Raw genomic sequence first — 14,883 nt, forward strand, 5'->3', positions numbered from 1 at the left:
TTTCAATGTTGTAACGTTTAGCAGAGTGGCGCAGAGCGGTAAGCTGCAGTACTGCAGCCCAAGCTCTGCTCATGACCCGAGTTCGATCCTGGCAGAAGCAGGGTTCAGGTAGCCGGGACTGGGGAAGGCAATGGCAAGCCACCTCGTAAAAAGTCTGCCAAGAAAATGTTGTGATGTGACATCCCCCCATGGGTCAGTAATGACTCGGTGCTTGCACAGGGGACTACCTTTACCTTTTTTTTTAACGTTTAGCTTAATAGCCAAACACTCTGGTAGTTCTGCCTACTGTGACAGTGCAAAAGGATTTTGGTCCAAGTTACACTTTCTTTTGTTTATTACAGAATCTTTCTACTTTTATTTTTTCCTACCTCTCAGATAGCAACAATTAAAGATACATGTGCTACATTGGCATAAGGTGAAGCAGTTTACAGTTCTCTCTCAAATATTGGATATATTTGCCATTTTTCTTACAGAAAAATGACATTTATACATTTAAATTCCATAAATGTACCAAACAGTACAATTTTAGATGCTAATTACATTATCAATGATGCCTTTTATGTTGTTACATCAGTAAAAGTAGTTTAGATTCAATAGGAAAGTAAGTATTGCATATATTTCAATTCCTCTGTAGCTTCAAAGCTTCTGAAAATTTTACATCTCTACTTCTCAGGGGCATACTGGAAACAAAACCAGATCAACGTTTAATATGGCCGTTTTCACACTTCTTACCGGCTGCGGACCATTGCCCAAAGCTCCCAGAACGACAGCGTCTTCCTGCCGTGGTTTCCGACTCATAACTCTGGTTCTTGCGCGAAATTGCGCCAGGAAGATGCTGTCATTCCAGGAGCTCTGCATGATGTTCCATGGCTGGTAAGAGGTGTGAAAACAGCCTATCACACAGCAGAGCCCCTCTTATATTTAAGTTAATACAGAGAAGATGGCACATAAAATTAGGTAATGTGCCTCACAATCAGAGAACAGATTTACTGTGTTCAAAATAGGATATAAGCAAATAGCCTTTACCAGTTTTGAACAAGAAAGTCAACCAGATGGAGTGAGGTTTGGTCAGCTGACCGGACAGCTACATGAAGGGCAGTTTCACCTGGCTCCTAAAAACAAGAAAGTGAATGGAAGTGAGTGGAAACAGTTATAATGTAAGTCACTTCCGTTTCGGACAGAAAAAGACTTTCACAGAATGAGTCACTAAAAAAAAGTAATTGTGTAAATTCAGTAAACCAGCAGACAGTCATTCCTAATAATGTAAAGTAAATTATTTCTAGACAGAAGAATACGGAGTGTAACAGCAGCTCATTTCAAAATGAGCTGCATAGCTAAATTGTTCTGAAGCAACTTATATATGTCTTTATAAACCTTCTCGAAACAGCTGTCCTTTTTAAAAATGTTACCTGTCCAGGCTCCAGCAGTGGCTCCATTAGCTCCACCCCTTCTGCATAGACTTGTATTAGTGCAAGTAAATCCCTGGATTTAATAGCCTCAAGTAGTTCATTCAGTTTAGCTGCTGCAGATGCACAGGTCTTTCTGGAGTACTTATGATCTACATACTTAGCAGTAATAAATTCTTTACGTGCAGTCCTGAAAATGGGAAATATATTATTAGAAGTCTCATAGGCCCTAGCAAGCAGTTCTTATCTTAACTACTTATCGGAGAACATATTAGCAGTAATTTGTGCACCCGTTTCCTATAGTTTTCTGGCTACTTTAACTAACAGACCACTAAATCAAAATGGTATTCAATCGTAAAAATGTAAATATTTGCTACAGACGGCAAATGAAAGTGCTATGCTGGCTAAGCAAGGTAAGTATTAATAGTGTGTTTTCATTTTTTGTAAAAGTGTATATCCAAGCCCTCAGAGGAACTCCTGACAGTTTTCTGGCAGTTTTCAAGAAGAGGCTGGATGAATACTTGTCAGAGATGCTTTAGGCTGATCCTGCACTGGGCAGGAGGTTGGACTAGATGGTCTGTATGGCCCCTTCCAACTCTGTGATTCTATGACAAGACGATAAGGCGTGGTGCCCTAAGCAGCATTTCCCATATTTAAGCAATACAGCCAATGCAGCTGGCCTGCAGGTTCTCCTTTATCCAACAGGACGATAACTGCATGGACATCATACAGAAACTGATTGCTTGGAAATGCTAGAAGGGATGAGTGAAAGGATGGCACAGGGTAAGAGGGATAAAGACAGACGTGCTCTGAAAGCATGAGGGGCATAAACAAGTTGCAAACAGGTTAAGCAGTGGCTGGAGACGAAAGAAGACCGTGGGGTTCCGAATTCGAAAGGTGCTGTAGCCACAAGCAAGGCTCAACACATAAACATAAAAGCATGTTTATAATATTTTCACATAATGAGATATTATCCAGAAAGCATAAGCTACTAGAAATTCTTTTTAATGGGCTAGTAAAAATGTTAGTCCATTTTTTTTTTAGTATATGTGTTGCCGAAGCAAGCACTAAAAATATTAGTCGGTAAATCTTGTCTTGCATGAATATTTGAAGATATTTATTGCTTTATACAGTCAGTCAAAATAGTTTGGCAAAGATGACAAATCTACATTCAGTGGAAAAGCTTTTTAAACAACTGATTTTAGTGCCAAATGTTGAGCTTTGTGAATTCCCTGCACACTATAAAGAGCTTATTCTCTTGCGTATGAAGTCATTAGATATAAACCTAGTATATATAAAATGCAGTATCAGTACTAGCTATGAATGTCTCAGACTTTGGGGCAAAGCACACCTTTATATCCTCAGCAAGCCTAAGGAGCTGACAGCTGCCCTCACCCCCCGATTAGGTTACTGGGTAAAACTACTTATTTGGTAAAACTATGCAACCGATGCTGCTTAGCAACTTCTTTAAGACATGTTCCTCCAGTCTTATCCCACTGAAGAAAGTATGACTACAATCAAGTGACACTTGCAGGTTTTTTTAAAAAAAGAACACAATGTCAAGTAGAAAAAAAAGAGCTAGATTTCTTGAAGAATGTCCTTTGAAAAGCCTGCATTTGACAAAGAGAGGTGTGGCTCTCGAAAAGCTTATGCTACAATAAAGTTGGTTTGTCTTAAAGGTGCTACTGGACTCTTGCTAATTTGAAAAGCTAACACTCTTCCATTACATTGCCAGGTTGCCCATGCCCCAAATCTATAGGTTGGAAAAAAAGGCTCCTGGCTACGTGATGTGGCTTGATGCTTGCATCTCCTCTCAAAATATGGCGCAGGTGGTGGGAAAAGGAACAAAATGCAGTAGAGTTCCCAGAGCAGCTGTTCTGCATGACCACCCTTTGCACACCTGCCGCAGGGCTTTTGTTCTTTGTCCCGGACTCCGAGGCTGTCCTAGTATGCCCCCTTGCCACCAACTGCTCCGCCATTCTCTTGAAGATATTGATGTTCCTGTGAGAGACTGTCAGAGCCTCCTGCACCTTTTCCTCCCCGCGTCGTTACAGGAGATCCGACGTCTCCCACTCAGGCAGGAAAACAGTCACCAGCAGCTTCGGTCTGAGCACCCTCCAAGGACTTCGTGAGACTGAAGATGCAACTAAAAATGGCAGTTCTGTGCTGTTCCAAAATGTTCACATTTTGCCACCCAGATGAACAGCGTTCTCATTGGGAACTTCACATCACATGGTCATGTTGTGAGATGGTGAGGATGGTTTCATGTGATGACGACACACACCTCCTCCCCTGCCCCAGCCCGCCATTTTCTACTTTTATCAGAAAATGGAACCAGAACCTGAACCCTTAAAATAAAGGAAAAAACTTGGATAACATAAAAATCAGTACGATCCTCAAGAATGACATTTATGCAGTGCAGAGATGTCATTCTATGCAATCACAACACAAGTGTTGCAAAGTTGTAAAAAACAAAAACAAAAAACAGAAGTGTGTGGCTTTTCTGAATGCGAATGAATCAAAAATGGAATAATTTCTGTGGCACCAGTTGACCAGTTCCCATTGAAAGACAGCAGTATTAACAATGAAATAAGAGAAACCGAATGAAATCTGAACCAGCGTAAGTTGACTATTTAAAAAAGGCCTGAAGTTTGTTATCAAAACTAATTTCTTAGTTTGGTGTTAAATTGAGGTCTCTCTTGCTTCAGGAAAAATCCAGTTTTCTAACATTTTTTATGTACAGTAAAAGCTTTGTTATCTGGTACTTGAATACCCAGACAACACTGTTAACTGGCACTGCCCTGAAGGCAACTTCCTATCCCTTAGGCACCCCCCCCCCCACACACATCTTTGAGCACACACCTTGCTGGCCTTCTTGTCTGCCTGCTGCACAGAATGGGTCCACGACCTGGGAGCAACGGCAAGGGTCTTGGGTGGGCATGGGGTCAGTTGCCATGGCATTTCCAAGGCTGCAGAGTCTGGCCACTGTGCCCAGGTAGGCGGTGGGGCAGAGTAATGGGCTCAAGTACTAGAAACATTGTATTAGCCAGTAACACCCATTTCCCATGAATGATGGATGGCAAAGCTTTTGCTGTATATCCCCCCTCCCCAATTACTTACATATCACTTGATGGAGTAGGTTTTGGAGAAGGAATTGGTAAATTGCCCTCCATAATGTCATTAAAACTATTGTTTCCTATATTCTTGGCCAGCTGTGAAAGGTATAAAAGATAGTGGCATTAGGAGTTTGTGATTTAGGATTTCCAAAGGAACATTTTGAAATTTAACCCATTTTTAACACCTTCTAATACAGGTCAACCCACAGAACCATAGAAGAGACATCTGAAACACCCTTTCCTTCAAATACGCCATACAGCATGACTAAAAATGTCACATTTTGGCTATTACAAAATCAAATCGCTAACGAAAGTATGCACAGTGAAAAAAAACCCCACTCTTACCATTATCGGTAACATCCTGTACGTATGTGCTTTATAGGTAGCCAAATTTAACCATTTTATAATATCGCTTACCAAGAGTTCAGAAGTTCCTAATTTGTCTAGCTCTAAAGATTGGATTCGAGAAATATGAACACCCATTTCTCTGTGTATTCCAGAACACTCTATACAGGTTAAAATGCCCAGGTTAGTCGAAAGCCATGTTGGATCTGAACAAAAAAAGTAGAGCAATGTTTAAAAAGCATTCTTTTTCGTGTTGTTCTAATTGTTTTGATGGCTATTTCATTGCAATAAGGCAATGATTGATATAAATCTATTATTATCCTGCCCTCCCTCCCACAAGCTCCTCAATTTTAGGCCCAAAACAAGGTAGGCTAGGTTAAGAGGTAGGCTAGGTTAAGAGAGAACAACACAAGTTGAAATTCATTGCAGAATGGGGCTTTGGACCCACACCTCCCCAATCTTACTAAGACATTCTAACTATTATACTTGCTCGCCAGATCTCAATTGTATTTTGAATGTCTATGTGAAATTTCTTAGCAAACATGTCATCTGAAACACATGCAATGTACATAAATACCTGGGGAACCACAATCACAGCAGACGTCGTTTCCCGGTAATCTCTGTATGTCATCAATAATGGCTTTTGTAAGATCCTCTAAACTATTTTCCCCTGCACTTTGTTCTCCACGGAATGCCATATTTAAAGCTTCTTCTTTGCTGTTGGTCAATACAGATATCCATCTAACACAAAAATACAGAAAGATTTTTAAAATAAAGTTATTTTCCTAGTATCGCAATCTAGAAAAGAAAGGCATCTGATGGACCAGCAGCAGAATAAGTGGGCCTCTCTGGTGATGGGAAAGACTTGGAACATTGCACTTGACGGGGCTGGAAATGATGTCCGGGCTACAGCCTTACATATGTGCTCAAAAGAGGTGACAAAATCCACCAATGTAGCTGTGTTGCGGGCTGAATGCACTGTGATCCTCTTGGTTCTTAGTCAAGTCCTGCAACAACTGATTTACCGGGTTCTACGCAAGGTCCAAATGTGCCATGACTTCTCTCATGGATGTTGTGGCTTCAGACAAAATAATTGTAGGAAAAAATCCTGAAAATGCTGAATGACTGAGCTCGCCTTTCAGCATGAAGGCCAGGCCTGTCCTCATAACAACTTCATCTTTATGGAAGATAGGAAATCCCAGTTGGAATGAGAGCACCCCAGTTCTAAGATTGTCTATGCAGAGGTAAGATCACCACCACTAGTGGAGAGCACTTTAAGGGTTATCTCCAAAGATACATCTCTGATTCCACTGGGACAAGAGTGGAATCTGGATTGCACACTTCCAGGTAATGTCCTCCTAATGTGATGGAAGTGCCTACTGTATCATCCAGGTATGATATGTCATCCAATTACCCAAGTCGATACAAGAGACCACTGGCTCTTGAAGATCAACTAAAAAAATCAGCTAACTTCAAAGAGTCTACCTGCTTTATCCATTAACTTCTCTTTCATACTTCAAGAAGAAACCTTCTCACACGGCTGTTAAGTGTTGAGTCAAAACCATGTGGCTTCTTTTATTTGAGAAATAAATTTGATTTATTTCTAATAGCTGCTAAACAGGTGTCAGGCTACCACTGTCACTTCTTGCATTGCATATTCCCTGGATGGGTATCTCAGTGGGCAAGTCATCCAGGTAAGAATGAACACGTGTATCAATAAACTTTAAGTCACCATGAGCATGGTGAAGAGCCTTGGCATGGAAGCCAGACCAAATGTTGAGCTGAAGATGTTTTCAGCTGACGTCATAAAATCTTTGTTTTGACGCTTCTGCTATTGATCTGAATGTTTTATTCAGAGCCGTTGGTGCCTTATCAATCTGTTTAGAAACTTCAGATGTACTACTGCTTGACTGTCCACATTCTTCTTGGGGACTGTAAAGAACATGAAGTATGTTTTAATGACCTTCCATCACGTGCCTTCAGGAAGTCCCACGCCTGCCTCCTGGGAAGCCATGGGCTACTACACCTAACCCGCTCTGGAAAAAGACACTAGCAGATCAGGGTCCTCCCGTATTTGTTTTCTTTCTTGCCCAAAGTGGCTTTAGGTGTCAAGATGGGCCAGTCCTCAGCTTCCAGAATGGGTGACCTGAGGCTTCTGGTCCTTTCCTGGGATTCTGCTACGCTATGCATTGTGGGTGAGACCTTAGCAGGGCAAGCGCCCTCAAGGAGAACTCTCTAAAAAGAAGATCTGGACCTGACAAGATCTCATAAATAGACTGCCAGGCCAACATAGCTTCAACAGAGACAGCTTAAACAGGCATCGCTGAGGGAAACTTTTCCTTTTGAAATACTGAAAAGAAAGGGTGGGGGGAGTAAGCTTGAATAGAACAAGAAAGCCTAAGCCCAGAGCAATGCCAGCGCAGTGCTCTCCACAGAAATGGACTGAAGGAGAGTATTCTCCCACCTGTGGACACAAAAAGTTGGAAGTCAGCCCTCCCTCTATGCCCAAAGGAAGGAAGCACCCACCACTGAGGAGGATGACCTCCTCATTTGAGTGAGCATGGCAAGAAACAAAGGCACAGTAAGGTCTGCACAGAAAATTAATAGACAACAGGGGTGATAAGTGAGGAAAATGCATCTATTGGAAAAGATTAAACAAGTGTCATTTCATGCTCTGCAGCAAGTTGTTTACTCACACTACTGAAATACTGCAGAAAGGTAAAAAGGTCACATTTGTTTGCTGCTAAGCACTCAAGACTGCAAAAATCTTCAAAGAGAAACTTGTAAGCAAGTTTTCACAGGCAAAACAAAATTCTCATAGGAACGTATCACTGGATCAGATCAAACCCTCAAACTGAATTTTCTTTTAAGATCTCTCTACTTAGAAAGATCCATAAAGAAAGTATCAAGCAAAAAATTGTAAGAAAGTCTAAACACAAGCGGCTGCGAGAATTAGTGGATAGAAACGTCATCTGACTCGAGATAAAAATCTGTCAGCATTTCTCCATTTAGTACTTCAAGGATTGAGACCTAATCCTTAAAATGCCATTTGAAAATGTAATTAAGATTTATTACTAAGAATCTAATGAATCACTTAGCATGCATATAAATTTATGCTTTAATCTTTTACATTTTAACTAGTCGATTACTTTATGAAGCAGATCCTGACACGTTTAAAACTGAAGTGTAGCCATTCATTTGCAACCCATAGATCAAGTATATTGCTAACCAAATTAACAACAGTAGCATAGAGCTACATGATGCTATGTGGTTAATTTATTAAGTAATTGCCTGAAACAAAATCCATTTGATCCAACAGCCCTACAAACAATTTGTAATGCTTGTTTAAATTTCTAAGACGGGAAAAGTGCCATTAGTTTTCATTAATTTACAGCAGGCATCACAGGTCTATTTGCAGATTTAAGAAATCCAATTTAGCATTCAGTATTAAACAATGCTATTAGCAGCAAACAGATTCCTAGTCACTGAAGCTGAACAGCATTCCTTTGTTCTCTTGAGTTGTGCTAATGGAAAGATGAGCCACCATTTTCCTTTCCTATCACAAGACTGTGCAACTCCTTAGCTGTACCATAAATGCATCAACGTCACAGATGTCTCCCACATCTCTCCATGTACAGTATGCTGAAATTATAAAAAGTGGAAATGCACTAACGCTTTCTGTTTAGTTTGGTCACATAACGTGCAAAGCTGCACACAAAGAAACCTGCCTGTGTGAGCAAACAAAGGAGTGCTTGAGCGCAGACAAGTTAAATTACTGTTTAGCAATCAAGGCCTATAACCTGTAGCTAAGTACAGTGTCACATATTATGGAATGATATAATACCCATTGCCCATTGCATACACACGTTATGAAAAGTTGCAGCCAATCCTAACTCTTCGTGGATATACCTGTTCAATATCCCACTTGCAAATAAGTTTGCCTCAATTACATTTTTATATGAGCACATCAGAAAAGGCCGTAATGCAAAGCACCACAGGCAGTGCGTCACTTTTTAGTGCCCTCCCCCTTTCTGGCAAAAGTCTCCCACAATTCTGGTAAGACTGGTAAACCCTCTGGAGCAGTGATCCAAGAGGAATGGGAGGCTGCAACTAGGCAAGAAAATAGGAAACCCACCAATTCTTCAACCATGCACAAACACTGTGAACTGTGTGCAATCCAAGCCCACAGGAGCTTGCGCATTCCTAGTAACGATACATGGTGGTGGTTGTTGTGGGTTTTCCGGGCTGTATTGCCATGGTCTTGGCATTGTAGTTCCTGACGTTTCGCCAGCAGCTGTGGCTGGCATCTTCAGAGGTGTAGCACCAAAAGACAGAGATCTCTCAGTGTCACAGTGTGGAGAAGCAGGGTGTTCCCTGGGAAACTCTTACAGGATGACTCAGCCCAAACCCACCTTCCTAAGTAGATATAAATTACCTGCCAACATCTTTTCCACAGTGTGACACTGAAAGATCTCTGTCTTTTGGTGCTACACCTCTGAAGATGCCAGCCACAGCTGCTGGCGAAACGTCAGGAACTACAATGCCAAGACCACGGCAATACAGCCCGGAAAACCCACAACAACCATCGTTCTCCGGCCGTGAAAGCCTTCGACAATACATCGATACATGGTGGTCTTAAGCAAAAGTAGTTTCACGAGTATTAAAATATTCTTACGCTACGTAGTCTTGCTCGTCCTCTGCTTGAAAGTGGTATGTTCTGTTATCTGGAACACAAGCACACAAACCTTCAAAATACTGAATACATATAACAGATTTTATATTAAGTTGTCTTAAAGATTTCAAAATCTGGATTCTTAAAACACATGTAGTAACTGGGAACATATGTTGATATGAATCAGCAAACCCACAAAGTATCTATTTTCAGTAGGAAGCATTTTTATCTCATTAAGAACAGGCGATAATACAAGTTAAGTTGCTTATAAAAATATCTAGCAAGGATGATCACAAGGTAAACATGTGATTTAGGCTATCGTCCTAAGCCTCTGACCAACTTGGGATGGTGATTAAGCCTCAGGCTGGAGCACACTGAAGAGAAATCAACACGTCTTGGTGTAGAAAGGGGAGGTATGTATCCACGGTATGCCAGAGGAGTGGGGCTTGGTCAGCATCCTAGATCTTTCCAGCCCCAGTCATGCTCCCGATGCTATGTAAATGTTACACCAGCAAGAATACTGGCTTAGAGTGACAAATCTCTACTGAACACATGGAAGCGAAAATACAAGTCTCTTCTTCCTATCCCACAGCTTCCAATCCCACCCCAAGCTCTGGCTTAGTTTGGGATATTGACAAAATCTGAAGGCAATCCACAACCTTCCTATATAGACCCTAGCCAGGGCACTCAGAGGCCGGGATGGACTCTACACACAGTGAAAAGCCAACAATTTGCCAAGCCTACAACTTGTTCAATGGTTGTAGTGACCAGTCTGCTTCCAGCTGCCCTGCCATGGGGTTGCCAGTGTGTCTGTCCTTTCCTAGCTCCTGTGCCTTTGTAAACTGCACCCCCAGATCACTGCTAACACCTGATAAGCTATGCCCAACTGGGGTGGGGGAGGGAATGGGCAGAACACAACGTTTGGTGGCATGAAAGAGACCAGGTGGCAGTTATGAGCCATCACTGCTCTGAGTTCAGCAGGGATAGGGTGCATGAGGGAGTGTCAGCTGAAATGATAAGCATGTGGGGCACCTAACCAGTCTGTACAGCTCATCCCAAGTCCTTGTGTTCAATCGAGTAAAATCTTATCTGTGCCTGGGATGCTTTTCTGGGCTTCTAGCCACATGCAGGGCTTGAATCAGGGACTGTGGGTGTGCTATGCCTGGGCCTCCCCCACTGCAGGATGCCTTTCTCTGCAGTCTGCCCTGTCCTGCTATACATATAGTTTTGACACCAGGGCATCTGGGGGATTACTAATGCCCTATCAAACATCTTGTTTCTTTTTGTCCAAGCTGGGTGGGTGTTAGTGCCTGAGCTGTGGTTTCTAGTCTAGCCTCTTCTTTCTATGTTGCTGCTGCTGCTTGGATTTGCCTTCATGCCAGCAACCTCCTCAGTGGCAGCTGAACCCAAGGCCTGGACTGACACACAGAATGCCTTTGTGAATCTGCAGTTGTGTGTTCCTTTGTTGCTGTCCCATGTCTGCATTCTCCACACATGGCAAAAGGATGGTGGCTCCTGAACCCTTATACAGATCTTGGTTGAGTTACTGGGGTTACCTCCATTGAGTGAGCTACAAAAATATGCTAATGCTCTGGGCTGGAGTAGCCATGTTTCCTTTCCTTTGTGGGCACCTAGAAAAAGTGAGCACGGAGGCAGGATGGGACTCAAACCAGCTCTTCAGAACTCCCTCCAAGGTTCCATCTGAACACAACACAGTGTTCCATCCCAAGGAGGAGGGTGCTGTTTTCCCTTTGTTCCCTCTCTTGTCATGTTCTATGGATGGATGGCGGTCTTAATGTTGGAGTGTGGCCGCATCAACGTGTCCTAGTTTGTTCCCTGCCTCTTACAGAGGCATCATTGGCATACTGCTCCACGACTGGTGGCTTGTAGCACTATGGACTCTTGTGCAATTGCTCTGCTGCCTGCACCTTTGAGAGGGGTCTCTTATCCACATTTACTCCCTGCTTAATAAGCACAGCATACTAGCTACCGGCACCAGCATCAAAATCAATGCTCACCTCACAGTAATTATCTTTAAAATATAACATACGTGATATTAGGTCAAATGACTTCTTGTCTTCAGCATTTGGTTTCACCTGGCAAGTCAGTAAATTCAGTTTAGCAGGCTGCCTGTTTGACTGAAAAAAGGAAAGTTAATTTTACTTATAGCACTCTTGATTCACAGACAATATTTCACAGATGTATATTTTCTTCCACTATTGTAATTTTTGTGCTCCCTTTACATGAAACCACTTATCTACAAGCTGTCATTATCACCACTCCTAATAGTAAGGTGACCAGTTCCCAGGCGACCTACATTCTCAAGGTACTCCCCTGGAATCCTAAGAAACATTAATTTGTGAATTAATCAAAGAAAAACATCTACACAAAAAAATGGCCTTGGGAGGACTGAATATGTTCAAAGAGGCACAGAAATAAAGAACACGTAAGAGTCACTTAAAGGAAAACCAGGATTATGACTCGAGAGCTTATCAATTAAGGCTTTGAGAGCTTATTCATTCCTGAAGAGAGATCTTTTCGGCGTGGAGCATTTCTCCCCTCCAACAATTCCTTGCAGAACCCCGGCTTGTATACTCCTTTTATTTTAAACATGACAGTTGCATCTTTGTTCACTATTAGAGATGGGCACGAACTGAAATACGAACCAAAGTTCAGTACGAACTGGGTTGATTTGTGGGTTGCAAACCAGCGGTTCGTCAGAGCCCATTTCTGACAAACCGCCACAAACTTTGGGCTGGTTCATTTGGTTTGTTTTTTGGTCCCTCACTGCAGACAGCCTGGCGCCAATCAATCAGTTTCCTAGGCAACGGGGGTTGGGCTTTTTGTAGACCACCTGCTGACCCAGAAGTGACCTTATGCTGACCTGGAAGTGACATTTTCATGAACCAAACAAACAGGTTCACGAAAGTTCGTGGTTCGTAAAACATGGCTTGGTTTTTTTCCCGGTTCATGCCCATCTCTATTCACTATTAATTTTAAAATGACTAGAATGACGAGTTTCTTTAAAAGAAAAAATTATTCTGATTCAAAGCAAATAATAACAAATACATTGCTATTTGTTATTATTTGCAGCCTTGTTATTCTTTATGAATGCTCCAGTATTGACCTTCTGCCATGAGCGCATAATTTACATGATGCACTGAAGTCTGTAAACAAGCAGTGTCAGCCTTTTCCTCTGTGCCCATTCCAGTGAAAATAGAAAGCAGCCTCAGTGCAGCTCTCTAGCAATCCCTGCTCTCTTGTTCAAGACAGGAGACAAGCTGAAGGAAGAAGAGGATTATCTCCCAGTGGTGGAGACAGGAAGCTACAAGTTGCCACTGCTTCCTGCTCCCATGGAAAGAATCACCTATCAGTCACAGATGCTCATCTTTTATGAGAACAGCTGCTTCAGCAAGGCTAGAATAGAGGATGAGGACAGAGTTGACCAGCCTTCTTCACAGCTGCTACTGTGCTGCAAATTGTTCCCCTCACAAGCATCTTTTCCTTAAAAAGGAGAAAAAGGATAGCTAATGCATGTTTATAGGTAAGACTTTGAATAGTTTTGGAGGCAATTTTCAGAATACTGAGAAATGCAGTTTTCACCTAAACATGCTCATGGTTGGAGATCATGACAGGCTGAACACAAGGGGGCAGTGCCTTCTAAGGGTTGAGAGATTAAAGGTAGTTTTGATGATGCCTGCAATCTTGCTCCCTGTCAGGACATTTTCCCTGGAAGAAACTCATTCAATTGAGCCTTTACGCCAAAATCTGTCCCAAATGCATGCAATTTAAACATTTTTAATTACTCATAAAATATCTGGTGTTCCCATTTACAGCCTCATGTAAGTAAGTCAGAATTCTGAACCTCCAGGGCCAAATCAGTGTAGAATCTCTACAAGTGTAGAGAAAAACATTTTTTAAAAATTTTTTCTTTTATGAGATAAAAATGTTTCTTGGCATCACCTAAAAAGCACCAGGTGTTAGGAAAGCAGAGTTCTCCTAGTCTTCCGTAGCTCCAACACAATAAAAAGGCCATTAAATCCACTAGTTCTCCTTCAGCAACTACGTTTACCAGCTGGATTTGATTTTTCTTTCTTATGAAATGCAATAATGCAATTATTTCAAACTGTAGATCGGTTCCACCCAAGTTTTTGGTTATTTATAAAGGTAGATATTTTCAACAAATAAAGGGACACTGCCAGTGTCTTCATCTAATATTGCAGAGAAGCATTTATTTGTGCCCCCATCTAGGACTGACTTCTGGAAATTTGGTTCCCCTTAGCTTAGTTTGCCTGAAACCTGGATCCTAAATATGTTCACTTGAAGTAATGACGGACTTCGATGGAACTTATTTTCACATTACTTAGAATCAAGGTGCACCTTATTAACCCATTCTGTCTGTGATGATTCTCAGGTTCAGTGAAGATTATAGTGTCCTTATAACACAGTCAATGTTTTTAACTACTTAATAGGCAAAAACCAAAGTTCTGCTTCTGCATACAGAAACTGATTTTTGTCTGTACAGTAACTACTTCCCTTGTGCAATCTATTTATGATAGCTAGTTGTGCGAGCAAAAAAAGAAAACCAAGCTGCTTCCAAAGACCACATCCTGCACCTGGATACACAACTGCTAGCATGAGCTCTATGCCCATTTCAGCTAGCTGAGCTCACAGCTTGTGCCAAGTCTGGAGAATCCACATGTGTAAAAATGCAAGCAGCTTTTTTTTTGCTCACAGTTCCCCAGACTGCAGCCAGTGCATGTTCCAACGCTCTTCATTATGGTTTACAGAAGGTACTCTCAACAGATACTTGAATCTAATCACCCACCAGTGGGCAGATCCAAGAAAATGGAAATAATGAATAATAACAACAATAATGACAGAGAGGAAGGGCACTGGAGTTCCCACACTTAGAACATCATGTACAAAACTGAGAGATTTTTACAAGTCTTTTTTTCTCCGATACTTCCCTGGACTAAAGAAAAGGTTTGTTAGATTGGGTCAAATGACTTATGATGTCATAATATCACACTGCATAAAACTGTGCCAAACAGGAAACCAGAGCAGTGTGGCATAATTAAGTACTATTAAGTCCATGCTGCCTTTTATTTCATCTTTTAATCTATCGACAGTTTGGCAGAGCCAAAGGAGGGGAGGGGGAGAGGAGCAGCAGGCTTTTTCTGAAACAGTTCACTCCCCGCAAAAAGAATACCTTCGTTTGGGTGATCTTTCGCTCCCCCACAGCAGAGGAGAGTGATTTTGCTTCACCTGTCTTACCATGAAGAATGCAATCCACGTGCTGTTGAGAAAAAAAGAGCTTCTGGTTTGCATTCCAGATATGGAA

General features: G+C 41.8%; 1 protein-coding gene across 1 annotated transcript in view; it reads right to left on the reverse strand.

The window, feature by feature from the left end:
* Positions 1-14,883, reverse strand: part of ASAP1 (ArfGAP with SH3 domain, ankyrin repeat and PH domain 1) — a 202,460-nt gene that overhangs the window by 22,030 nt on the left and 165,547 nt on the right. Inside the window, exons 14-20 of the mRNA XM_054984560.1 lie at positions 11,590-11,677; positions 9,543-9,591; positions 5,445-5,608; positions 4,940-5,073; positions 4,527-4,618; positions 1,410-1,596; positions 1,027-1,112 (exon numbers count right to left, since the gene is read on the reverse strand). Coding sequence (XP_054840535.1) covers positions 1,027-1,112; positions 1,410-1,596; positions 4,527-4,618; positions 4,940-5,073; positions 5,445-5,608; positions 9,543-9,591; positions 11,590-11,677 — 800 coding nt within the window. The remainder of the gene's footprint in view (positions 1-1,026; positions 1,113-1,409; positions 1,597-4,526; positions 4,619-4,939; positions 5,074-5,444; positions 5,609-9,542; positions 9,592-11,589; positions 11,678-14,883) is intronic.

The sequence above is a fragment of the Eublepharis macularius genome, chromosome 7 (assembly GCF_028583425.1).
Source record: "Eublepharis macularius isolate TG4126 chromosome 7, MPM_Emac_v1.0, whole genome shotgun sequence".
Classification (NCBI taxonomy): domain Eukaryota; kingdom Metazoa; phylum Chordata; class Lepidosauria; order Squamata; family Eublepharidae; genus Eublepharis; species Eublepharis macularius.